Consider the following 27,288-nt stretch of genomic DNA (forward strand, 5'->3'; position numbering starts at 1 on the left):
CCTCCTCCATCTCCTATTTCACCTCCTTCTTCACCACCTCCTCCTCCATGTCCTCCTCCATCTCCTACTTCACCACCTCCTCCACCACCTCCTCCATCATCTCCTCCACCACCTGCTTCACCACCACCACCACCTCCTCCATCTCCTCCTCCACTTCCTCCTCCACCTCCTTCTCCACTTCCTCCTCCACCACCTCCTCCACCACCTCCTCCGCCGTAGGACGTGGTGAGCGATGACGAGGGCGACGATGTGGAGTCGGCTCACCGGGTGAGGAGACACGTGTCCGACGTGGACGCCCGCAGAGACGACACGGACACGGCTCACGCGGTGAGGAGACACGGGGAGACGGCGTGGGCGAGCGGGCGAGAGGGCGAGCGGGCGAGAGGGCGAGCGGGCGAGAGGGCGAGCGGGTCAGCGTGTGACGCGTCCGAGTCGTGATGAGACATTGCCATCATCCTCGGTGGGAGGGATGGGGGGGGAGACTAGAGCAGAGAGTAACACAGAGACATGCACGCTGACGCCTGTAACAGACTGTCGGGGCCAGTGCTGTTAGCGAGTAGCAGCACCTAGGAAGGCGGGCACGGCACACGAAGGGGGTGGGAGGACAACACCACGCACAGCCGCCTTTGTCTCCCCAGTGGCGATGTTTACTACACACCGTGCCAGGTACTCATTTGAGGCCGAGTCGACCTAGGGGAGGCCCAGGACCTGCTCAAATAATCGCCACCGGTGTTGACCGTGAGCGGGAATCGAACTCGGGTCGCCGGGTTCGTAGCGCAGCGTAGCGCTATCCACTACACTCCCGCTTCCACGCGCACACACACAACACGCTCGCAAACATCTCCGGCCCGCCGAACTGCACATCGCTCTGACCTCAGCAGGGCAACCAGGGGTCACCACGGGGCGTGCGCTTGTTTTTCCTATTAGCCACAGCCCGCACGGCGCCGGCGGCGGCGGCGGCGGCGCTCTCTCTCTCTCTCGTCGTCACCACGGCAGCGGCAGAGAATAAAATGGGACAATTTTTTTGTTCCATCTTTCTGCGAGCTAACGAGGTGGGGGCAGGCGGTGGTGGGAGGGGGGGTGGAGGTGTGAGACAAATCTGGAATCCCTCCTCCCTGCCCTTCCGTCTCACCTACTACAGCCATTCATCTGGAGCCCGTTCCTGGAGCTCACTAATGAAGGCCCTCAGAGACCTGCGGGGAAGCTCCCTCAACCACCACTGCCACACAGACGCACACTACCACCGGCACCCTGACACACACCACCACCGCACTGATACACATAGACACACACTACCACCAGCACACTGACACACCACCACTGCACTGATACACATAGACACACACTACCACCAGCACCCAGACACACACCACCACTGCACTGATACACACAGACACACACTAACACCAGCACACTGACACACACCACCACCGCACTGATACACACAGACACACACTACCACCAGCACCCTGACACACACCACCACCGCACTGATACACATAGACACACACTACCACCAGCACACTGACACACCACCACCGCACTGATACACACAGACACACACTACTACCAGCACCCTGACACACACCACCACCGCACTGATACACACAGACACACACTAACACCAGCACACTGACACACACCACCACCGCACTGATACACACAGACACACACTACTACCAGCACCCTGACACACACCACCACCGCACTGATACACACAGACACACACTAACACCAGCACACTGACACACACCACCACCGCACTGATACACTCAGACACACACTACCACCAGCACACTGACACACACCACCACCGCCGCACTGATACACACAGACACACACTACCACCAGCACCCAGACACACACCACCACCGCACTGATACACACAGACGCACACCACCACCAGCACCCTAACACACACCACCACCGCACTGATACACACAGACACACACTACCACCAGCACACTGACACACACCACCACCGCACTGATACACACAGACACACACTACCACCAGCACCCTGACACACCACCACCGCACTGATACACACAGACACACACTACCACGAGCACCCTGACACACACCACCACCGCACTGATACACACAGACACACACTACCACCAGCACACTGACACACACAGATGCACACTACCACCAGCACCCTGACACACACCACCACCGCCGCACTGATACACACAGACACACACTACCACCAGCACCCTGACACACCACCACCGCACTGATACACACAGACACAAACTACCACCAGCACCCTGACACACACCACCACCGCACTGATAAAGACAAAGATCCCCCGTATAGCCTTAACAGACTGTAGGGGCAAGTTCTGTTAGCGAGCACCTATGAAGGCCGGAACGGTACACGAGGGGGTGGGTGGCCAGCACCACGCCCGACCGCCTTAGTCTCCCCAGTGGCAATGTTTTTATCCACCGCACCAGGTACTCATTTGAGGCTGAGTCGACCTAGGGGAGGCCCAGGACAGGTTCAGATAATCGTCACTGGTGTTGGCCGTGAGCGGGAATCGAACCCGGTTCGCCAGGTTCATAGCGCAGCGCGCTAACCGCTACACTACCGCTCCCCACTGATACACACAGACACACACTACCACCAGCACACTGACACACCACCACCGCACTGATACACACAGACACACACTACCACTAGCACCCTGACACACACCACCACCGCACTGATACACACAGACACACACTACCATCAGCACCCAGACACACATCACCGCCACCACATTGATACACACACTACCACCATCACCCTGACACACCACTAGCACACTGATACACACAGACACACACTACCACCAGCACACTGACACACACCACCACCACCACACTGATACACACAGACACACACTATTACCAGCACACTGATATACACCACCACCGCACTGATACACACAGACACACACTACCACCAGCACCCTGACACACCACCACCACACTGATACACACAGACACACACTACCACCAGCACCCTGACACACCACCACCACACTGATACACACAGACATACAATACCACCAGCACCTTGACACACCACCACCACACTGATACACACAGACACACACTACCACCAGCACACTGACACACACCACCACCACACTGATACACACAGACACACACTACCACCATCACCCTGACACACCACTACCACACTGATACACACAGACACACACTACCACCAGCACACTGACACACCCCACCACCACACTGATACACACAGACACACACTACCACCATCACCCTGACACACCACTACCACACTGATACACACAGACACACACTACCACCAGCACACAGACACACACTACCACCAGCACACAGACACACACTACCACCACACTGATACACACAGACACAGTACCACCAGCACCCTGACACACACCACCACCACACTGATACACACAGACACACACTACCACCAGCACACTGACACACACCACCACCACACTGATACACACAGACACACACTACCACCATCACCCTGACACACCACTACCACACTGATACACACAGACACACACTACCACCAGCACACAGACACACACTACCACCACACTGATACACACAGACACAGTACCACCAGCACCCTGACACACACCACCACCACACTGATACACACAGACACACACTACCATCAGCACCCAGACACACATCACCGCCACCACATTGAAACACACACTACCACCATCACCCTGACACACCACTACCACACTGATACACACATACACACACTACCACCGTCACCCTGACACACCCCACTACCGCACTGATACACACAGACACACACACTACCACCAGCACCCTGACACACCACCACCACACTGATACACCCAGACACACACCACCATCAGCACCCAGACACACATCACCGCCACCACATTGATACACACAGACACACACTACCACCAGTACACTGATATACACCACCACCACACTGATATACACTGACGCACACCACCACCACACTGATACACACAGACACACACTACCACCACACTGATATACACAGACACACACCACCAACCATCACCACCGTGACACACACCGCCATCACCACCACCATCACCACCACCGCCAACCACCACCACCACCCAACATTTCCCCCACACACACAGCGCCCCTCCGGACCCCGTCCGGATCAGGGCCCACCCACTAATTGGTCCCTTGGTATCTCCCACAGCACACGGGCCCGGGGTGGAGGAGCAGTCCATTGTGCCCTCTAGGGGGTTACGGGCCCGGGGTGGAGGAGCAGTCCATTGTGCCCTCTAGGGGGTTACGTGGCAGAAGTGGGGGTGGGTGGTGGGTGTGTTGGTGGGTGGGGGGGTGAGGGTTAGGGGGTCACGGATTAACGGAGGATGGGTGGGTGCACGATTGACGCGCGCACTTGGCGTTTAAGCCAGATTAGGGGATAATCCCCGATCCACGATTTCCCAGTTCATGAAAGTGACGACGACCCCCCTGCCCCCCCCCCCACCACCTCACTTTGTCTTGTTCCGTCTTTCTCTGCTCTCCGACGCGGTCTGTCGTTTTAAACGCTGCCTTGTTGTGTTCAGAGACAGCGTTTAGTGACAATGGCGGTGGTGTGTCCGTGTGTGTGTGTCCGTGTGTGTCCATGTGTGTCCGTGTGTGCTGTATAGCGGGGATCTTTGTCTTTGTGTGTGTCGGGTGAGTGATGAATGTGCGTGTCTGTCATGATGTCGTGTGTGTGTCCGTGTGTGTGTGTTCGTGTGTATGTGTCTGTCTATATGTGTCTGTGTGTGTGTCCGTGTGTGCTATATAGCGGGGATCTTTGTCTTTGTGTGTGTCGAGTGAGTGGTGAATGTTTGTGTCTATCATGGTGCCATCGTGTGTGTGTGTCCGTGTGTGCGTACGGGTGGGGAGCAGTGGTGTAGCGGTTAGCGCTCTGCGCTACGAACCTGGCGACCCGGTTTCAATTCCCGCTCAGGGCCTCCACTAGGTGCTGGCCACCCATCCCCTCGTGTGCCGTGCCGGCCTTTATAGGTGCTCGCTAACAGCACTTGCTCCAACAGTCTGTTGAGACTATACGGGGGAGGGTGGGGGATCTTTGTCTTCGTGGCTGTGTGGAGTTGGGTGTGAGTCAAGCTCAGTGGGGAGTTGAATCCGTGGACCCTGTGATCCCCCAATGCTCTCCTCCCACTGCATCTCCCATCTGCTGCCCTCTCCTCCCACCCATCGCTCAACCCAAACCCTAACTTTAACCCTAACCCCAGAATAGGAACCTCTAACTCTATCTATAACCATAACCACAGCATTCATTATAATCATAACCTCAAACCTAACCCCAACACTAACCCTAACTTTAACCCTATAATCCCCAATAGTAATCTGGAACACGTAACCCTAACTTTAACCCTAACCCCCGATACGAACCTGCAACACTAACCTCTGACACTATCCTCTAACCCTATCTCTAACCATAAACCCATCATTCATTTTAACCATAACCTCAAACTCTCAACCCAAACCTTAACCCCAACCCTAACCCCAACCCTATCCTCAATCCCATCTCTAACCCTAAACTCAACCCCAACTAAAACTATAACCCCAGCCCTAATGTCTAACCCCCGAACTCTAACCCCTATCTCTGACCCCTGACCCAGACTGTGACCTTGCCCGCACCACCCTGCCTGCTCCGTGTGTCCGTGTGCCCCGGGATTGCTGAATGGCCACGCTCACTTGACGAGCCTTAACGCACGCTACGCACGCTAATGATCGCTAATGATCGCTAATGACCACTAACGAGCCTTAATGAGCATTAATTACTCCCCCCCCCTTCCTGCATCACCACCGCAGGAGGTGGCACTGCTCAGCTCCTCGTACGGGGGGAGCTCCGCCGTAGGGAGGGGCCTCTCTCAGCGCAGGACGAGGTGAGTCGATTGGACGTCTGTGAAAGAAGAGCTTTATAGCTCATCGGATTCCCTCCGGGATGAATACAAGATTCTGATTGTGAGACTCTCCCCCCCCCCCTTCACCCCCACCGAAATAAATTTACCCTGGGCGCCCCCCCCCCCCACCCCACCACTTTCCCCTCCCCGCTGCCCCCCCCCTTAAGTAACAACACGGCACTGACAGTCCCCCACCCCCCGAACACGTGATGCTGGAATCGGCTCGTTGTGTGGATCGTGGCGATCGCGAGAGGCGGTGGCGGTGGTGTTGGCGGCAGCGGCAGCGGCATCGCGGTTAGCGCTACGAATCCGGCGGCCCGAGTTCGATTCCCGCTCATGGCCAACACCGGTGACGGTTATCTGAGCCGGTCCTGGGCCTCCTCTAGGTCGACTCAGCCTCAAATGAATACCTGGTGAAGCGGTGTGTAAAACATCGCCACGAGAGAGACACAGGCAGTCGGCGTGGTGATGGCCACACACCCCTCGTGTGCCGTGCCGGCCTCCATAGGCGCTTGCTAACAGCGCTTGCCCCAACAGTCTGTTCAGGCTACACGGATAAATCTTTGTCTTTGGTGCTGGTGGTAGTTGTGGTGTTGGTGGCAGTGGCGGTTTGGAGAAGAGGAGGAGGCGTTCATCCAGCAGGGGATAGGGCATGGCTCATAGTGACAGTGGTGTTGATGGTGGCTGTAGCACTGCTATAGCCACGAAGCTAGGCCCTGCTGCTGCTGCTGCTGTCAGGCAGACGCACACAGCCTGCTGTAGTCTCACAGCGGGCGGGAGATGATGCTGCTGCTGTCAGACAGACGCACATAGCCTGCTGTAGTTTCACAGTGGGCGGGAGATGATGCTGCTGCTGCTGTCAGACAGACGCACACAGCCTGCTGTAGTTTCACAGCGGGCGGGCCATGCTGCTGCTGCTGCTGCCGTGGCTTTACCCGTCAATTTATTTGCGGTGTCATTTTCAAATACGGCGACGAAAATAGTCTGCTGTGGGCTGCGATAACTGAAGATGATTGAATGGCCATTGATGTTCATTGATGATGATGATCATCAGAAGAAGAAGTGGCTTTCCTGAGTAAACGCCATTTTGAACAATTAACCTCTTTTTCAAAGGTGCAGTGTTAACCAGGGCGGCCGCTGAGTTCCAAGCCGCGATGGGTGACGGCACCCCCACCACCCCCACCTGGGGAGGAGGGGGTGGTGGGGGGGGGGGGTCACGTAAGGGGGCCCTCTCGTGGGGGGTGGGCGGTGTTACGTGACGGGGTGGGTCTCCACTCACGCCCTGTGTGGCAGATGGGGAGGGGAGCGCCGCGTTGGACTGACGGTTCAACCCTCGCTCTCCGCTTTCACTAATCACTGTAATCACCTCGCCGGGCTCCGATCCACCACTCGCCCCCCCCCCCCCACCCCCACAACTCCGGCCCCCACCCCCACGGACTAACGACCACGCCTGTCGCCGTGGTAACGGCCGCTCGCATCCCCAGGTGTCTCCGATCTCCCCCCCCCCCCCCCACCCAGGTAGAGAGGGGGTGGTAGGGATGATGCGGCGCTAACGAGCGTGTGGCTCGTTAGTGCTGCATGACGCACGTCCGCGTCGTGCGTGTGTGCGAGTGAGAGGGGAGCGGTGGCGCAGCGGTTAGCGCAGCGGAGAACGACCCAAGTTCGATTCCCGCTCGCGGCCACCATCACCGACGCCGGTGGCGGCGATTATCCGAACCGGTCCGACTCGGCCTCGTAACGGGCGCCTGGCATAAAGAGCGTAAACGTCACCACTGCTCCTCGCTAACGAACGACATCACCGGTGACCTCTGACCTCCCCCCCTTTGCCCCCACCCCCCCCCCCCCACGCCGACTCGCGGTCAGCTCGCGGAGGCCCTTGGCGTCCGAGGTGGTCGAGGGGGGCCCCGGGAGCCCCCCGCTGAGCGCGGGCCCCCAGCAGGAGATGGATCTCCTGTCGGAGATCCTCGCCTCGCTGGACGCGGCGCTGGAGCCACGCTCCTTGACGGCCTCCCGCAGCCTCGACGACCTCCTCGGGGCCGGGGGGGAGGAGTGGAGGAGTTCGCAGGTGAGTGGGGGTGCGGGGAGCGGCGGTGCAGCGGTTAGCGCTACGAACCCCGGCGACCCGGGGTTCTATTGCCGCTCACGGCCAACGACGGTGATTTGAACCGGTTCTGGGCCTCCACTTTGGGTCTGCTCGGCCTTGAATGAGCACCTGGTGCGGTGTGTAAAAACATCGCCGCTGGGGAGACAAAGGCGGCCGGGCGTGGTGCTGGCCTCCCCAACCGTCTTCGTGTGCCGTGCCGGCCTTCATACAGTGAGGGAAAAAAGTATTTGATCCCCTGCTGATTTTGTACGTTTTGCCCACTGACAAAGAAATGATCAGTCTATAATTTTAATGGTAGGTTTATTTGAACAGTGAGAGACAGAATAACAACAACAACAAAATCCAGAAAAACGCATGTCAAAAATGTTATAATTTGATTTGCATTTTAATGAGGGAAATAAGTATTTGACCCCTCTGCAAAACATGACTTAGTACTCGGTGACAAAACCCTTGTTGGCAAACACAGAGGTCAGACGTTTCTTGTAGTTGGCCACCAGGTTTGCACACATTTCAGGAGGGATTTTGTCCCACTCCGCTTTGCAGATCTTCTCCAAGTCATTAAGGTTTCGAGGCTGACGTTTGGCAACTCGAACCTTCAGCTCCATCCACACATTTTCTATGGGATTAAGGTCTGGAGACTGGCTAGGCCACTCCAGGACCTTAATGTTCTTCTTCTTGAGCCATTCCTTTGTTGCCTTGGCCGTGTGTTTTGGGTCATTGTCATGCTGAAATACCCATCCACGACCCATTTTCAATGCCCTGGCTGAGGGAAGGAGGTTCTCACCCAAGATTTGACGGTACATGGCCCCGTCCATCGTCCCTTTGATGCGGTGAAGTTGTCCTGTCCCCTTAGCAGAAAAACACCCCCAAAGCATAATGTTTCCACCTCCATGTTTTACGGTGGGGATGGTGTTCTTAGGGTCATAGCCAGCATTCCTCCTCCACCAAACACGGCGAGTTGAGTTGATGCCAAAGAGCTACATTTTGGTCTCATCTGACCACAACACTTTCACCCAGTTGTCCTCTGAATCATTCAGATGTTCATTGGCAAACTTCAGACGGGCATGTATATGTGCTTTCTTGAGCAGGGGGACCTTGCGGGCGCTGCAGGATTTCAGTCCTTCACGGCGTAGTGTGTTACCAATTGTTTTCTTGGTGACTTTGGTCCCAGCTGCCTTGAGATCATTGACAAGATCCTCCCGTGTAGTTCTGGGCTGATTCCTCACCGTTCTCATGATCATTGCAACTCCACGAGGTGAGATCTTGCATGGAGCCCCAGGCCGAGGGAGATTGACAGTTCTTTTGTGTTTCTTCCATTTGCGAATAATCGCACCAACTGTTGTCACCTTCTCACCAAGCTGCTTGGCAATGGTCTTGTAGCCCATTCCAGCCTTGTGTAGGTCTACAATCTTGTCCCTGACATCCTTGGAGAGCTCTTTGGTCTTGGTCATGGTGGAGAGTTTGGAATCTGATTGATTGATTGCTTCTGTGGACAGGTGCCTTATATACAGGTAACAGGCTGAGATTAGGAGCACTCCCTTTAAGAGTGTGCTCCTAATCTCAGCTCGTTACCTGTATAAAATACACCTGGGAGCCAGAAATCTTTCTGATTGAGAGGGGGTCAAATACTTATTTCCCTCATTAAAATGCAAATCAATTTATAACATTTTTGACATGCGTTTTTTCTGGATTTTGTTGTTGTTATTCTGTCTCTCACTGTTTAAATAAACCTACCATTAAAATTATAGACTGATCATTTCTTTGTCAGTGAGCAAACGTACAAAATCAGCAGGGGATCGAATACTTTTTTTCCCCTCACTGTAGGAGCTCGCTAACAGCACTTGCCCCAACAGTCTGTTAAGGCTACACGGGGGATCTTTGTCTTCGTGAGTGGGGGTCGTCTATATTTGGGGGGGGGGGCGGGGGGGGGTATGACGGGCGTGGTTCAGTGCTTTGGATGCGAGGGTTGGTGGGTCGTGATTTGATCCAAGGAATTATCGGCTGTCATTGGCGTGTCATTCATGTCATCATCACCATCAACCATCACCGCCATCACCATTGTGCAATCGGCATGACAATCGTCATAATCGTTTTAATTATCTCACGTTCCAGAACCTTACCTGAACCCTCACCTTTTCCGTTTCTGGTGTCTCCTTCCCCCCCCGCCTCACCACCCCCGTAGACGTCCCTCTGTGGTGGCCATGACGATATGGCGGTGCTGGGGATCTGCCTCCCGTCGTCGCCACCGCAACCGGGCCCCGGCAACGGCCACTTCTTCCGCTCGGCAACACCGCCGCCCCCCTCAGAGATGCGTGGGGGACAAGGAGGTGAGACTGTGTCCAGGTTGAACCACCCAGAAACGGCAGGGGGGGGGGGGGGGGGTGGCGGCTTTATCGGTGCCGGGCGACTTGTGTGTACGTGGAAATTATTTGCCCACCGTACGTAGACGACCGTGCTAGTTCTAAACGAATGAGTTTTCAATCTCGATGATTTAAAAGGAAAGAGCATTCCAGACGGCTGCAGAAGCGCATCTGAAAACGCGCGACGATGCGGTGACCACCGTCTTTGAGGAGGGGGACGAGGTGGGAGACGCGGGGGGGGATGAGGAGGTGGACGAGGTGGGAGACGCAGGGGACCCCATGGTGACTTGTGTTGCCCAGTCGACGCGACGGAGTAGCGGCGCGCGTCGTTCCCGAGTGTAGCCATGGACATCCCCGTGCGTGTGTGCGTCACCGTCCAGGTGAGCACGGTGAGGAGGTGAGGGGTGGAGGAGCCCTGCAGAGCGAGGACGAGGAGGAGGAAGAAGAAGAGGTGGACACCTCACATCTCAGGTGGAAGCCTACGACACCGACCGAAGCTCACAACTCGCCTCGCCCGGACTGCGCTCGTATAGTCGGACTACAGCCGTACAATCAGACAACGCACAATCTAACAACACACACGCGCAACTGAGATGTTAACTACCTCGCCTGGTATACAGGTCGTTGGATTCGATGCCGACCCTACCGCCTGTATATTTGGAGTTTGCATTTTTCTCTCCCCGTGGTCACGTGGATTTTTCTCTAGGTCCTCCGTTTTTGAGTATTTGGCCGATTTTAATTTCTACATGATCAGCCACTTTGTTGAGCTACCGCTTGTGGCCAGGTCACTTCTGACGAAGAGCAATATAGCTCAGTAGGCCTTACCTGGACAACACAGCGCTGGTGAACAACACACACAACACGCACAACACACACAACACACACAACACGCACAACATGCACAACACACACAACACGCACATCACACACAACACACACAACACGCACAACACGCATCACGCACAACACGCACAACGCACATAACAACACGCACAACACACACAACACGCACAACACACACAACACGCACAACACGCACAACACGCACAACCGGACAACACACACAACATGCACAACATGCACAACACACACAACACACATCACACACACAACACACATCACACACATCACACACAACACGCACAACACGCACAACACGCACAACACGCACAACACACACAACACGCACAACACACTCAACACACATCACACACACAACACATCACACACAACACGCACATCACACACAACACGCACATCACACACAACACGCACATCACACACAACACACACATCACACACAACACGCACAACACGCACAACACACACAACACACAACACGCATCACGCACAACACACACATCACACACAACACACATCACACACAACACACACAACACACATCACACACATCACACACAACACGCACAACACGCACAACACACACATCACACACAACACACATCACGCACAACACACACATCACACACAACACGCACAACACACACAACACGCACAACACACATCACACACAACACACACATCACACACAACACGCACAACACACACAACACGCACAACACACATCACACACACATCACACACAACACGCACAACACACACATCACACACAACACACATCACACACAACACACACAACACACATCACACACATCACACACAACACGCACAACACGCACAACACACACAACACGCACATCACACACAACACACATCACACACATCACACACAACACACATCACACACATCACACCCAACACACACATCACACACAACACACACAACACACAACACGCACAACACGCACAACACGCACAACACACACACAACCGGACAACACCTTTAGCCAGACGCCAGAATAGTCTCTCCGATGTCCACCGGCCCCGTGACCTCTCCGCTCTCTCCCCCCACCCCCGTCTCCATAGCTCCACCTCCTCCTCCTCGTCGTCCACCTCGTCTCCCTCCCCGCGGCGCCGGGCGGCAGCGATGGCGGGGGTGTCGGGCGGCAACCACCACGGCGGCTCGCTGCCGTCGCTCCTCACCGACGTCGCCGCGGCAACGGCGGCATCCGAGGCGACTCCTCCGCCCTCGCCGCTGCTGCTCGTTCGGGGGGACGCGGTGCGGCTCAGCTGCCCCCCCCCGGCGCGCTCGACGCTCCCGGCGCTCCCGGCGCGCTCGGCGCGCTCGGCACGCCTGGCACGCCCGGCATCCCAGCCCGGCGGGCCCCTCCGCTCCGCATCCCCCTCGGCACAGCCCGGCACGGCCGCCCTGGGGCAAGGGCGAGTCGGGGAGCTGCGCCGGCGCTACGAGCTGCTGGACCGAGAGGCCAGCGGGCAGTGATGGCAGTGGCTGTGGCGGCGGCGGCGGTGATGATGGTGGTGGTGGTGATGGCGAATTGCCGGTGGAGGAGACATGACGTTTACAGCGCGTTCATCGATCAAACGATCAGCACTTCGATCAAACGACGATCAAAATATCGCCGAGTGGCGTCGACGAGGGAGCACACGCAAGCCCCCCTCCTACCCCCCCCCACCGCCCACCTGCCCTCGCAAGCTAAGCAGGTCTGAGCCCGCTGAACGCTGTACTCGGATGGGTGACCACCACCACCAGGTGTTTCGTGAGCGTGTTGCTGCGAGGTGTGAATTCTTGAATCCATCCGTGCAGAGCTTAGAGCATCGTCCGCCACCACCGCCCTCGCTCTCTCCAGTCTCCTTCCCATGCGCAGCTAAAAAAAAACCTCACCGCGAACGGAAATTCACGGACGGACGCTGCGGTGTAGCAGGGACCCCTCGTCAACAGCGTGCACGCCGCCCTCACCCCTACCGAGCCTGCAGGTCTGTGTCGCCAAGACCCTCCACCACCCGTCGCACGGAGCCAATCACATCCGCGGGTTGGGGGTGAAGAGCGGAGGGATGGCCGGACCCGGTGTCACCTTGAGCAAAGCACGATACCGGTGCGCGTGTGGTGTTGTGTTGTTGTGTTGTTGTGGTGTTGTGTTGTTGTGTTGTTGTCGTCCTGGTGTTGTTCTTGTTTTTACAACACGGTTGGCCAAAGCACAAAAGGGTCCGGGAATTTTTTTTTTTTCAAACGTCAAGCGGCCAGCGACAATCGGCACCGCAATCAACATGACGAGAGGTTGACGCCATCGCTTGGACGGAGCGATGGGGTGACGACGTTGTTGGGGTGACGTTGTTGGGGGCGACGTTGTCGGGGGCGACGTTGTCGGGGGGGCGTTGTCGTCGGGGGGGGGACGACGTTGGGGCAACGTTGTTGTGGGCGACGTTGTTGGGGGCGACGTTGTCGGGGGCGACGTTGTTGGGGCGACGTTGGGGGCGACGTTGTCGGGGGCGACGTTGTCGGCGGGGCGTTGTCGTCGGGGGGGGGACGACGTTGTTGTGGGCGACGTTGTTGGGGGCGACGTTGACGTTGTCAGTGGGCGACGTTGTCGGGGGCGACGTCGGAGGCGACGTTGTCGGGGGCGACGTTGTCGGGGGTGGCGTCGTGGCGTCTCGCAACGGCTCGTTAACGTTCGTTGTCGCCAAGTTAAGTCGGAACGTGTCGAGACGCGACATCGTTCGGTACGGACGCGGCAGGCGCGCGTTCGGTCTGCGGCCCTCGTACCGCGCCCCCCGCTCGCGGCGCTCGCTCCCACCCGCGGCGCTCGCTCCCACCCGCGGCGGAGGTCACCGGTTCGGCTTCGAGCGCGGCAACTTGGGCGGTTCGCGTCAAGCCGATCGACGCCGCGGGGTTCATTGAGGCTCGCGTCGCCGGGGTTTCGTGAGAGCGACTCCCTCCCAAATCGCAGCACATACCGGATAGCAGTACACACCATTCGCACCAGTGCCGGATTAAGCTAGCGTGGGCCTGTAGCATATGTTATAAAGGGGCCCTGCATTTTTTTTTTAAAACACGTAAATATTAAAAGACATAAATGTTTAACTTGCATAGTGAAGTAATTGTATTTTTACATTTGCTATCCAGCCGGATAATACGACAAATCGCTAAGCTTAAACACCCAGTCGTTCACAGAAGTTGAAGGCGGTATAGTACTATAGTAATAGAGCAAGTGCAGAGTCACTGAACCAGAATTGATAGCTTGAAAGCGTATTAGCGCGGGGCCCTTGAAAGTGCGGGGCCCCGTCGTATATGCTCCTTGTGCTACTAGGATAATCCGGCACTGATTCGCACACAAAGACACGGTGTTGTAGCCACGGTGATGTAGCCACGGTGCCTGTGTGAGGACAGTCGCACTGTGAGGACGTACACACCGGCGGGCACTGTTAGCGAGTGCCACACGAGGCGAGGGGGTGGGTGGCCGGCTCCACGCCCGGCCGCCTTTGTCTCCCAAGTGGCGATGTTTTTACCCACAGCACTTGGGCAACTCGTTTTGAAGCCGAGTCGACCTAGGGGGGAGGGGCCCAGTACCGGTTCAGATAATCGTCACCGGTGTTGGCCGTGAGCGGGAGTCCAACTCGGGGTGGCCAGGTTCGTCGCGTGGCACGCTAGCCACAACGCCAGCGATCCCCTCTCATACTCTCCCACGTGATCAAGACAACTCGACTGCTCTGTCTCGCCTACACCGCTGCACGCACGGCACCACTACCAAATTAGCAGGCGCACCCTCAACACACGGGGGCAGGGGGGGTGGTTGTCTGTTTATAACGTTGTTGACCTATCGTATAGTTTACTAGGGCTGACCAGAGTGGTGAAGTATGGTCAAAGGCCTAGATCTGATGGATTTTCGTGCACTTTAACTGGGCCGAGACCATCAATTAATCACCACCACTACTAACAAGCACCACCATCAACACCAACCCACCACCAATTATCAACATCAACCACCGCCCACCCACCACCACCACCAACCAATAACACCAGCTCCAAGCGCCACCAAACCAGCGATGTTTCGGCAACGACCACGATTCCGCGCTCGCCCGGTCCAACACCGATCGACGGACGCCGCTGCCTGGGGGCGTCGATCGACACGCGGGCGCCGCGCTCGCTTGGAGCCTGGGGCGCGAGTCGCCCTCTCGCGGCCACCGCCAGGGATCGCGCCTTCGGGGTCGGCGGGGACCGGGTCACTTCAACGTAAACGATGTTTAAAGACAAAATCTGAGCAGGTAAGGCTCGCTGAGCTAATGCAGCTTATTTCTGCCCAGAAACGAAGCTGGGCCACGAATGACGGCTCAACGAAAGTGGGGCTCATCGTCGTGCGGAAATTTGCAGCGGCGGCGGCGGCTGCCAAATACTCTGAAGACGCGTGGCGATGTTTGATTCTAAATGTGGAAGGGAAAAATCGGAGGACCCGGAGGGAAAAAAATCCACGCGACCACCACGGGGAGAGAGACACGCAAACTCCGAATATACAGCAGGCGCCGGGGTCGAACCCACGATCTGTTTTCAAGGCGAGGTAGTTAACATCTCACCACGGAAACCGAGAACCTGGGTTCCAATCCGGGTTTCGGTCACTGCCCGCGATTAAAGTGGGTTAAAGTTGGCAGTACTCATTTGAGGCTGAGTCGACCTTGGGGATGCCCAGGCCGCGGGTCATCCCCTCTCCATGGCACGGACGCACGCTCACACAGTGTACACAAGGAGTGCAGGGGGCAAGCCTAGAGGGGAAGCAGAGGCACACGCGGCTTCACTGGGCAAGGTTGCATGCGTGTACGTATCCTTTATTTAGCCAGGAGATGGAATAAACTCAAGCAGGCACGGTACACAACGCTGCCTCGCTCGCACGGGAGGGCCTAGGAGGGACTGGGTGGGGGTGTTGAAGAGACGCTGGGAAGGGCCCCTGCAGAGGCAGGGTGGTGCAAGAAGCTGGAATCACAGCGGCCAAAACCGGAGGTCTACAAGTGGGATGAGTGGTGTGAGTGAGTTGGTGAGTGGGTGGGTGAGTGGGTGAGTGGTTGTGCGGAGTGAGTGAGTTGGTGGGTGGGTGAGTTGGTGAGTGGTTGTGCGAGTGAGTGAGTTGGTCTGTCACAGGGCTCCGTTGAGGAAGAAGGCAAGGAAGGTGTAGAAGGTGCTGGAGTTGAAACCTGAGACCCCCACTGGGACCTGGGGGGTGGGAGCGGTGGAGAGAAGGGACATCAGCCAAAGCACCACAACACTCAAGAACCCCCTCCTACTCTTCCTACTCCCACCCCCTCCTACTCTCCCCCCCCCCCTCCTACTCTCCCCCCCCTCCTACTCTCCCCCCCCTTCTTACTCTCCCCCCCCTCCTACTCTCCCCCCCCCCCTCCTACTCTTCCCCCCCCCTCCTACTCTTCCCCCCCCCCTCCTACTCTTCCCCCCCCCTCCTACTCTTCCCCCCCCCTCCTACTCTTCCCCCCCCCTTCCTACTCTTCCCCCCCCCTTCTCTCCCCCCCTTCCTACTCTTCCCCCCCCCCTCCTACTCTCCCCCCCCCCTTCTACTCTCCCCCCCCCTTCCTACTCTCCCCCCCCCCTTCCTACTCTCCCCCCCCCTCCCCACTCTCCCCCCCCTTCCTACTCTCCCCCCCCCTTCCTACTCTCCCCCCCCTTCCTACTCTCCCCCCCCCTTCCTACTCTTCCCCCCCCCCTTCCTACTCTCCCCCCCCCTTCTACTCCCCCCCCCCCTTCTACTCCCCCCCCCCCTTCTACTCCCCCCCCCCTTCTACTCCCCCCCCCCCCTCCTACTCTCCCCCCCCCTTCCTACTCTCCCCCCCCTTCCTACTCTCCCCCCCCCTTCCTACTCTTCCCCCCCCCCCCTCCTACTCTCCCCCCCCCCTCCTACTCTTCCCCCCCCTCCTACTCTTCCCCCCCCCTCCTACTCTTTCCCCCCCTCCTACTCTTTCCCCCCCTCCTACTCTCCCCCCCCCCTTCCTACTCTCCCCCCCCCCTTCCTACTCTCCCCCCCCCCTTCCTACTCTTCCCCCCCCCCCCTTCCTACTCTTCCCCCCCCCCCTTCCTACTCTTCCCCCCCCCCTTCCTACTCTTCCCCCCCCCCCTTCCTACTCTTCCCCCCCCCCTTCCTACTCTTCCCCCCCCCCCTTCCTACTCTTCCCCCCCCTTCCTACTCTCCCCCCCCTTCCTACTCTTCCCCCCCCTTCCTACTCTTCCCCCCCCCCTTCCCCCCCCTTCCTACTCTTCCCCCCCCTTCCTACTCTTCCCCCCCCTTCCCCCCACCTGCACGATGCGCTTGTGCACGAGTGGCTGCGTCTTGGCGAAGTCGTAGAGCGGCTGGTCTCCCAGCGTCCACGCCACGTTGCGTGGCCCGTCGTCGCCCGGCAGCTCCGTGGTGTTCAGCTGCAGCGCGGAGAAGTGGAAGACTCGCCCGTCGGTGGCCACGCTCTGCACCACCACGGGCACGGGCAACAACCGCACGGGCGCCTCCTGGCCAAGGGGGGAGAGAATGAGACCCATGGGAAAGCGGTTACATTTGTGGTTACGAAATGGTTAATGACACGCTGACATACAAAGGACAGACTGTTGGGGGCAAGTGCTGTTAGCGAGCACGGCAGACAAGGGGGTGGGTGGCCAGCACCACGCCCGGCCGCCTTTGTCTCCCCAGTGTTTACCACACCAGGTATTAAGTTGAGGCTGAGTTGACCTAGGGGAGGCCCAGGACCGGGTCAAATAATCGTCACCGGTGTTGGCCGCGAACTGGAATTGAACCTGGGTAGCCAAGTTCATAGCGCTAACTGCTACACTACCGCTACCCACGTACACACACACGTGTGTACGTCTAGGGGGCAGTACAAAATAACAATTAGGATTTTTTTCATCAGCTACAAAAGTAAGGTCTTTTTTCAACCCATAACTAACCCCAGGTGATCAATTAATTCATTAAAAGCTAAGCTTAATTTCTGATAATTATAATTCCCGCGTCTTGTCCTTAAAGGCAGCTGCAGGAATTTAAACATTGGTTATTCAAAACTAAAGCAGCAGGTTAGATTCCTTTCTCAAAATGCCACTTACCATTGATGACGGAGGAAAACATTACAACGGTTTTATAAATCAATGTTTTTCAATTGCGTGTTTTTGAATAAAAACATTTCTTTCTGTCATTTGGGCAACAACAAAACCTGTTGAGGAATATTTCTAAAGAGCTTTTACTTTACAAAAAATATAGTAAACTATTTTACAAGCTGTCATTTTATCCCTTATTTGGTAAGCGTTTCTGCTGAGGTACGAAATGGCAGTATACATTTTTTCTGATCCAAAAAAAAAAATTCCGTACTGCCACCCTTTGTGTACACACGTGTACAAGACAAAGATCCCCCGTATAGCCTTGACAGACTGTAGGGGCAAGTGCTGTTAGCAAGCACCTATGAAGGCCGGAACGGTACACGAGGGGGTGGATGGCCAGCACCACGCCCTCCCCAGTGGCGATGTTTACACACCACACCAGGCACTCATTTGGGGCTGAGTCGACCTAGGGGAGGCTCAGGACCGGTTCAGATAATCGTCACTGGTGTTGGCATGAGCAGGAATTCAAACCAGATCGCCGGGTTCATAGCGCAGCGCGCTAACTACACTATCGCTCCCCACACACACACGCGTACACACACACGCGTACACACACACGCGTACACACACACACACGTACACACACACGTACACACACACACACGTACACACACACACACGTACACACACACGCGTACACACACACGCGTACACACACACGCGTACACACACACGCGTACACACACACGCGTACACACACACGTGTACACACACACGCGTACACACACACACACACGTGTACACACACACGTGTACACACACACGCGTACGTACCCCGTAGAGCGTGCGTGCCTGGGCCAGCGCGTGCGCGAAGCTGAAGACGAGCATCTTGGCGCGGAGCTGCGTTGCGGAGAGACGGCAGCATTCATCCAGTCCCTCGAGGAGGAATAGCGTGTGAGCGTGGGGATACGGGAACCCCTCTCGTATCCCTACACGGGGGGGTACGCGCACACACGGCGGGTACACGCACACACGGGGTACACACACAGCGGGTACACACACACACGGCGGGTACACACACGCACACCCGGGTGAGCGGCGGGGGCGAGTGGCTGGCTCCCCGTAATGACGAGCGAGCATCGGGCGAGCGGGTGAGCGAGCAGGCGGGTGAGTGGCTGTCCGTTCTAGCGAGAGAGCAAGCGGGTGAGTGACTGGTAAGTGACTGGTTAGTGAGCGGCTATCTGTGCGGGTGAGCGGCTGCCCATGTTGGTGGGCGAGCGGGCGAGCGACTGGGTGAGTGAGCGACTGGGTGAGTGAGCGAGCGACTGGGTGAGTGAGCGGCTACCCGTGGTGGTGGCCGTGTGGGTGACGCGGACGCGCTGCAGGTCGATGAGCGGGGAGATGGGGGAGAAGTCGGGCAGCGGCTCGGCGCTCGCCGACTCCGTCTCCTCCGGAGACGCGATGCGGCCCAGCGGCGCCCGGCCTGCTAGCACCGCGCCGTGGGGGCCCCGCGCGTGGACGCGTTCAGGCCCTGCGCACGCGGCACAGGCAACGTCAACAACAACGTCAACAACAACGTCAACAACAACGTTAACAACAACGTCAACAACAACGTCGGCAACATCGTCAACATCGTCAATACCTCAAGAGACGTCTTCAACACGACCTTAACATCAACAAAATACGAGTCTGAGTGTACGTGACAGGGAGTCTGAGCCATTCCCTGTACACCTTGAGGTGCGACAGGGATGTCCTCTGGCTCCCACATTATTTAACATCTATTTTGACCACGTAGTTCGTGAAGCCTTCAATAGCTGTACCGGGGGAATCTCCATATGGTACAGATATAATGGGAGGCTGATCGATGCCCGGGTGCGGTCAAGGGGTGGCTCCCTATTGCTCAACCACGTTATGTATGCCGACGACCTGGTAATTGCAGCTCACTCAGAGGAGTTGGAGGCGCTGCTGCTGAAACTGGAGCGTGACACTAAGAGGTGGGGCCTTACCATCAGCCCCACCAAAACGAAGCACCTGCCTGGGTATTTTGTACCATCGGACACTCCACCCCCACAACTCCCAATCGGTGATGGGGCAGTTGTGGAGAGAGTAGAGAGTTTCCCATACCCCGGCAGTGTGCTTATGACTGGCTCCAGTTTAACAGCAGAGGTCTCACTCCGAATCAGTCGAGCGGCAATATCTTTTCATCGGTTGCGTAACGCTGTGTGGAAGCTACCTGGTCTGTCGCTCCGCACTAAGCTTCAGGTCTTCTCGGCCACGGTTATTCCCTCCCTTCTCTACGCTTGCGAAACATGGATCCCCCTAATGGAACATCTTTGCTGGTTAGAAACATTTAGGCTAGCCTGCCTACGAGCCATCCTGGGTTTAACCAGGCTGGATTGTGTGAGGAGCTCACAAATCTTTGAAAGATCTGGGCAAGGTCCCATCGGTGAGCTCCGGCAGGCAAGGCTGTGCTGGCTGGGTCATGTAGCATGCATGCCCAGCCACCGCATGCCGAAACAGCTTTTGTTCGGCCGGATTGAGGGGGCTAAACGGGCGCGGCACGGGCTAGAGAAGAGATGGAGTGATGTGGTACAGGAGGACGTGGAGCTGAGTGGACTTGCCGATGACAGGTACCAGCGGTGTCAAGATCGGCCTCTGTGGAGGAGGCTCGTGAAGGACGCTACTGGGCAGTTGGAGGCAGTTGCCCTCCAACAACAACGGAGGGCGGAGGAGCGACGCTCACAACGAGCGGAGTGCCGTATGGCTAAAGCACAGCAGGTTGGCACAGCAGGTTGGCACAGTAGGGGGCACAGGTGGTGCATCAGCCAGTCATCTCAGTCATCTTAGTCGACCCATGGCACTTGGGTCTGCCCCATGACCTCCTGCCAGCGGGCGTTCGACACTTCACGTGGCCTCAAGGTGCACATAGCCTGGCACAAGCGTCGTGGCGACGTCACCGCCACTTAGTGGCGAATGGCAGTTGTTGTACGTGAGAGTGTGTGTGTATGTGAGAGTGTGTGCGTGTGAGTCAGTGTGTGTACGTGTGAGCATATGTACGTGTGAGTGTGTATGTACGTGTGAGTGTGTGTATGTACGTGTGAGTGTGTGTATGTACGTGTGTGTACGTGTGAGTCAGTGTGTGTACGTGTGAGTGTATGTGTGAGTGTGTGTGTGTACGTGTGAGTGTACATGTGAGTGTGTGTGTGTACGTGTGAGTCAGTGTGTGTACATGTGAGTGTGTGTACGTGTGTGTACGTGTGTTGGCACAGTAGGGGGCACAGGTGGTGCATCAGGCAGTCATCTCAGTCAGTCGACCCGTGGCACCTGGGTCTGCCCCGTGACCTCCTGCCAGCGGGCGTTCGACACTTCACGTGGCCTCAGCGTGCACATAGCCTGGCACAAGCGTCGTGGTGACGTCACCGCCACTTAGTGGCGAATGGCGGTTGTTGTTGTACGTGTGAGTAAGTGTGAGTCAGTGTGTGTACGTGTGTGTGAGTGTGTGTACGTGTGAGTGCGTGTATGTACGTGCGAGTGTGTGTGTGTGAGTGTGCGCACCCCTCTGCCAGGACACGCCGATCTTGGCTCCCTCCACCAGACTCCGCTCCAGGATCCCCGGGTAGCGTGGAGCCAGGGAGTGGCACACGGTCATGAGGTCTCGCCACAACACCTCGCTGCGCCACGCCAAAGACAAAGATACCCCGTGTAGCCTCAACAGACTGTTGGGGCAAGTGCTGTTAGCGAGCACCTATGAAGGCCGGCATGGCACACGAGGGGATGGGTTGCAGGCACCACGCCCGGCCGCCTTTGTCTTCCAAGCGGTGATGTTTACACACCGCACCACTCATGCACAACAAACACAGCACAGTGTTAGTCTATGGGTTGGTCCACAGTGTTAGTCTACAGTCAACCCCTGTGGTCTACACAACTTCAACGGAGGAGGAGATACAGCGACACGAACTCTCTCCGCTGAAGTAGACCTCCACAATGGAGTCGAGCTCCTGAACATCGAGGCCCTGAACATTAATCTCTTGAACGTCTTGCTACCGAACGTCTTGTTACTGAACATCGAGCTGCTGAACATATATTTAATGAACATGAATCACCTGAACATCGAGTTACTAAGTGTCTAGCTCCTGAATATCGAGCTGCTGAACATCGAGCTGCTGAACATCGAGCTCCTGAACGTCTATTTCTTGAACGTCTTACAGTGAGGGAAAAAAGTATTTGATCCCCTGCTGATTTTGTACGTTTGCCCACTGACAAAGAAATGATCAGTCTATAATTTTAATGGTAGGTTTATTTGAACAGTGAGAGACAGAATAACAACAACAAAATCCAGAAAAAACGCATGTCAAAAATGTTATAAATTGACTTGCATTTTAATGAGGGAAATAAGTATTTGACCCCCTCTCAATCAGAAAGATTTCTGGCTCCCAGATGTCTTTTATACAGGTAACGAGCTGAGATTAGGAGCAAACTCTTAAAGGGAGTGCTCCTAATCTCAGCTTGTTACCTGTATAAAAGGCACCTGTCCACAGAAGCAATCAATCAGATTCCAAACTCTCCACCATGGCCAAGACCAAAGAGCTCTCCAAGGATATCAGGGACAAGATTGTAGACCTACACAAAGCTGGAATGGGCTACAAGACCATTGCCAAGCAGCTTGGTGAGAAGGTGCCAACAGTTGGTGCGATTATTCGCAAATGGAAGAAACACTAAAGAACTGTCAATCTCCCTTGGCCTGGGGCTCCATGCAAGATCTCGCCTCGTGGAGTTGCAATGATCATGAGAACGGTGAGGAATCAGCCCAGAACTACACGGGAGGATCTTGTCAATGATCTCAAGGCAGCTGGGACCATAGTCACCAAGAAAACAATTGGTAACACACTACGCCGTGAAGGACTGAAATGCTGCAGCGGCCGCAAGGTCCCCCTGCTCAAGAAAGCACATATACATGCCCGTCTGAAGTTTGCCAATGAACATCTGAATGATTCAGAGGACAACTGGGTGAAAGTGTTGTAGTCAGATGAGACCAGAATGGAGCTCTTTGGCATCAACTCAACTCGCCGTGTTTGGAGGAGGAATGCTGCCTATGACCCTAAGAACACCATCCCCACCGTCAAACATGGAGGTGGAAACATTATGCTTTGAGGGTGTTTTTCTGCTAAGGGGACAGGACAACTTCACCGCATCAAAGGTACGATGGACGGGGCCATGTACCGTCAAATCTTGGGTGAGAACTTCCTTCCCTCAGCCAGGGCATTGAAAATGGGTCGTGGATGGGTATTTCAGCATGACAATGACCAAAAACACGGCCAAGGCAACAAAGGAGTGGCTCAAGAAGAAGCACATTAAGGTCCTGGAGTGGCCTAGCCAGTCTCCAGACCTTAATCCCATAGAAAATCTGTGGAGGGAGCTGAAGGTTCGAGTTGCCAAACGTCAGCCTCGAAACCTTAATGACTTGGAGAAGATCTGCAAAGAGGAGTGGGACAAAATCCCTCCTGAGATGTGTGCAAACCTGGTGGCCAACTACAAGAAACGTCTGACCTCCGTGATTACCAACAAGGGTTTTGCCACCAAGTACTAAGTCATGTTTTGCAGAGGGGTCAAATACTTATTTCCCTCATTAAAATGCAAATCAATTTATAACATTTTTGACATGCCTTTTTCTGGATTTTTGTTGTTATTCTGTCTCTCACTGTACAAATAAAACTACCATTAAAATTTAGGAATAGGTTTTACCCTTTTAACTGGCACAAAAACTGACACCTTTATTCAAGGCATCATGTTTGCAATGACCACAACACAAGCAGTCAAAATGCAAACAAAAAAGACAACTCTGATAATAGTGCATATAATAGTGCATATTATTATCAGAGTTGTCTTTTTTGTTTGCATTTTGACTGCTTGTGTTGTGGTCATTGCAAACATGATGCCTTGAATAAAGGTGTCAGTTTTTGTGCCAGTTAAAAGGGTAAAACCTATTCCTATATCTTGTTTCTGGCAAAGGAGGTCTCATAATACCATTAAAATTATAGACTGATCATTTCTTTGTCAGTGGGCAAACGTACACAATCAGCAGGGGATCAAATTACATTTTTTCCCCTCACTGTAGCTCCTGAACATCGAGGCCCTGAACATCGCGCTGCTGAACACAACACCGGGGTTGGCACACTGACCAAAAGCGGTGGCGAGGCGGCCGCGTTTCCCCGAGGTCCCACATGCGAGCGTGCTCCACGGCCCGCAGGACCCGGGCCGAGAGGTCCCCGGCTTCGGCCTCGGCCGTGGCGACCGGGACCAGGGCCTGGAGGGACGGGGGCAGGCCCGGCCTCAACACCGTCTTGGTGAGCCACAGCGCCTGACGCTCGCCTGCAACACAAAGACAAAGGAGCGCCACCCCCCCCACCCACCCCCGCGTGTGGCCTTAAAGAGACTTCTGGGGCAAGTGCTGTTAGCGAGCATCGCGAATGAAGTCCGGCACGACGCACGGGGTGGATGGTGTGGCCAGCAGCATGATGATCGCACATATGGAGGCAGGAGATAACATCTCGCAGCGTTTGCTCATCACGTGGCAACTTAACAAATTGTCTGTGTCGGATGGGACTCCGGAGGGTTTTACGACAACGCACAATGTTGTTTTTTTTTTTTAAACTTGCGCTGGCGATGCGACAAGCGGCAACTAAGATGCAATGAAGGCTCGAAGTAGCAGCAGTCGAACTCTGCGAGCTCCCACCGACGGCAGGAGGAGGAGGAGGTGGTGGTGGTGGACCACTCACGGGGACAGGGCCCTCTACCTTCACGTGCCATGGCTTTAACTGACGTGAAGTCACGGGGCGTCGTATGCCGACGGGTTCTGATCGGTGCTTGCAATATACAAGGCGTACAATGTACAGGGGGTGGCTTTTTTTAACACTCATACGGGACTATCGTTTTGAATGGGAAAAGAACGGCTAAGACACTGCAACGTGATAACAAATGTAATGTTGATAGCCGAGTCCCCGCTCGTTCGCCATCATTGTCAACACATTGCCTGGAGTCTTCTCCAGGTGCTCTGCAGAGGCACACTTCTCGTGGAATAGTTGCAAAATCTCATTTTTTGAAGCACCCTGTACAGATATCCCTCTACGTGCAATGATCAGCTGCTGCTCCTCGCTCGGTGAGGATCCGTGGCTCACATTGGCCCACTTGACCCGCTGGCAAGTCGGCCAAGTCACTATGTTGTCTTCACTTCGTGACAACGAATACAAATGTGCGACGTGACACGCTCAAGCACTGTACAATTTACACCACACACCACTGTACAACTACACCACCACTGTACAACTACACCACCACTGTACACTACACCACCACTGTACACTACACACCACTGTACACTACACCACCACTATACAACTACACCACCACTGTACACTACACCACCACTATACAACTACACAACCACTACACACCACTATACACTACACACCACTATACACTACACACCACTCTATACACTACACACCATTATACACCACTTTACACTACACACCACTATACACTATAAACCACTTTACACTACACACTATACACTACCCCACCACTACACACTATACTCTACACCACCGCTACACACCAAGTGGTTAACTCACCCTCCACCGCCTGCGTCCTCTGGTGGAACACGAACGCCTGCTCCCCCTCGTCCGACGTTGGGAGCCTCCTCCCTTGGTAAGGGGCGAGCCAGCCCCGGTCCCAGCTCTCCCTGGGCGGGTGAGCGAGGCCCGGCACGAAGTGGCCGCGGTCGCGGTACGAGACCCGCTCCACGCCGGGGATTTCGGGCGCCGGAGGGAGCCAGCGCCGGGTGATTTCGGCGCGGCGGCCGCGAGAGGCGGGCGACGCCGACAAGAGGCGAGCGGACACCGCGGGGTGACGGGTGAGGGGGAGAGGAGGAGGAGGAGTGGCGCTGGGAGAGAGACAGGATGATGGGCGGCTGGCCAGGGCTGAGCCCGGACGGGTGAGGGATCGGAGCATTTTGGGGGTGGTGGTGGGGGGCGAGCACCAAGGGTGTTGGGGAGAGAGGGGGGCAGGTGGAGGACGGCCTCGAGGGTGGAGACACGGGTCCAGGTACGAGGGGGTATCTCTGCTATAAAGGGGGGGGGAGCTCTGTCAGGGAGAGAGATACAAAGGCGGACAGGGCGCTCCCGTGTCTCCGCTGACTCGGCCGCCTCGCTCGCGGGAGACGCTCCGCGTGGCTTCCGGCGAGCCGGGACCCTCGCCGCTGCTGCCGCTGGAGGGCAGCGGAGGTCGGAGAGTTCGTCCGGCGGCCATGTTGGGTAGGGGAAGGGCGGCCATGTTGGGTAGGCGACAATATTGTGTAGGTGGCCATGTTGGGTAGGTGGCCACGTTGGGTAAGCGGGCATGTTGGGTAGGGGAAAGGCGGCCGCGGTTGTGAATCGACTGGGGGAGGGGCCGGGCGGGGGGGGGGTGCGCGTCGACGTCACCGAGCGGCGACGAGCGGGGGGCGAGGCGGCGCTTCACGCGCTCCCCCCCCCTGACCAATATGGCTGCGGGTTTGCACGACGCGCTCGGGAAGTGACGCGAGGCAGGGCTGTCACCAAGGCGACCGTCGCTGGCTGAGTGCGGGGAGCGGTGGCGCTGCGGTTAGCGCCGCGGCTGCGAGCCCCGAAGCGACCCGAGTTCGATTCCCGCTCACGGCCAACAGCGGCGGCGATTGTCTGAGCCGGTCCTGGGCCTCCGCCCCCCCTAGGTCGACTCGGCCTCAAATGAGTACCTCGTGCGGTGTGTAGTAAACATCGCCACTTGGGGAGACAAAGGCGGCCGGGGTTGGTGTTTGGCCACACACCCCCTCGTGTGCGACAGTGCCGGTAGCCTTCATAGATTCGACTCGCTAACAGCACTTGCCCCTGCAGTCTGTTGCAGGCTATAC

General features: G+C 56.3%; 2 protein-coding genes across 5 annotated transcripts in view; one reads left to right on the forward strand and one right to left on the reverse strand.

Annotated features, from left to right (window-relative positions):
• LOC116953196 (DENN domain-containing protein 1B-like) overlaps positions 1 to 15,931 on the forward strand; it is a 113,579-nt gene extending 97,648 nt beyond the window's left edge. For all 4 annotated transcript variants that reach the window (XM_076074797.1, XM_076074796.1, XM_032973152.2 and 1 more), the window contains 6 exons: positions 220 to 327; positions 5,856 to 5,929; positions 7,811 to 8,012; positions 10,234 to 10,378; positions 10,792 to 10,882; positions 12,359 to 15,931. In XM_076074797.1, coding sequence (XP_075930912.1) covers positions 220 to 327; positions 5,856 to 5,929; positions 7,811 to 8,012; positions 10,234 to 10,378; positions 10,792 to 10,882; positions 12,359 to 12,773 — 1,035 coding nt within the window. In that variant the 3' untranslated portion in view covers positions 12,774 to 15,931. The remainder of the gene's footprint in view (positions 1 to 219; positions 328 to 5,855; positions 5,930 to 7,810; positions 8,013 to 10,233; positions 10,379 to 10,791; positions 10,883 to 12,358) is intronic.
• Positions 15,932 to 16,082: 151 nt separating this feature from the next.
• Positions 16,083 to 26,665, reverse strand: MRPL37 (mitochondrial ribosomal protein L37). Its single transcript, XM_032973160.2, has 7 exons — positions 25,994 to 26,665; positions 24,542 to 24,731; positions 21,918 to 22,033; positions 19,708 to 19,893; positions 19,197 to 19,351; positions 17,580 to 17,786; positions 16,083 to 16,490 (listed from the first exon to the last, which is right to left on the reverse strand). Exons 1-7 carry the CDS (start codon positions 26,370 to 26,372, stop codon positions 16,413 to 16,415), a joined length of 1,311 nt encoding a protein of 436 aa, XP_032829051.2. The 5' UTR covers positions 26,373 to 26,665; the 3' UTR covers positions 16,083 to 16,412.
• Positions 26,666 to 27,288: the final 623 nt, after the last annotated feature.

The sequence above is a fragment of the Petromyzon marinus genome, chromosome 50 (assembly GCF_048934315.1).
Source record: "Petromyzon marinus isolate PM22_M1 ecotype Great Lakes invasive population chromosome 50, UKy_Petmar_22M1.pri1.0, whole genome shotgun sequence".
NCBI lineage: Eukaryota > Metazoa > Chordata > Hyperoartia > Petromyzontiformes > Petromyzontidae > Petromyzon > Petromyzon marinus.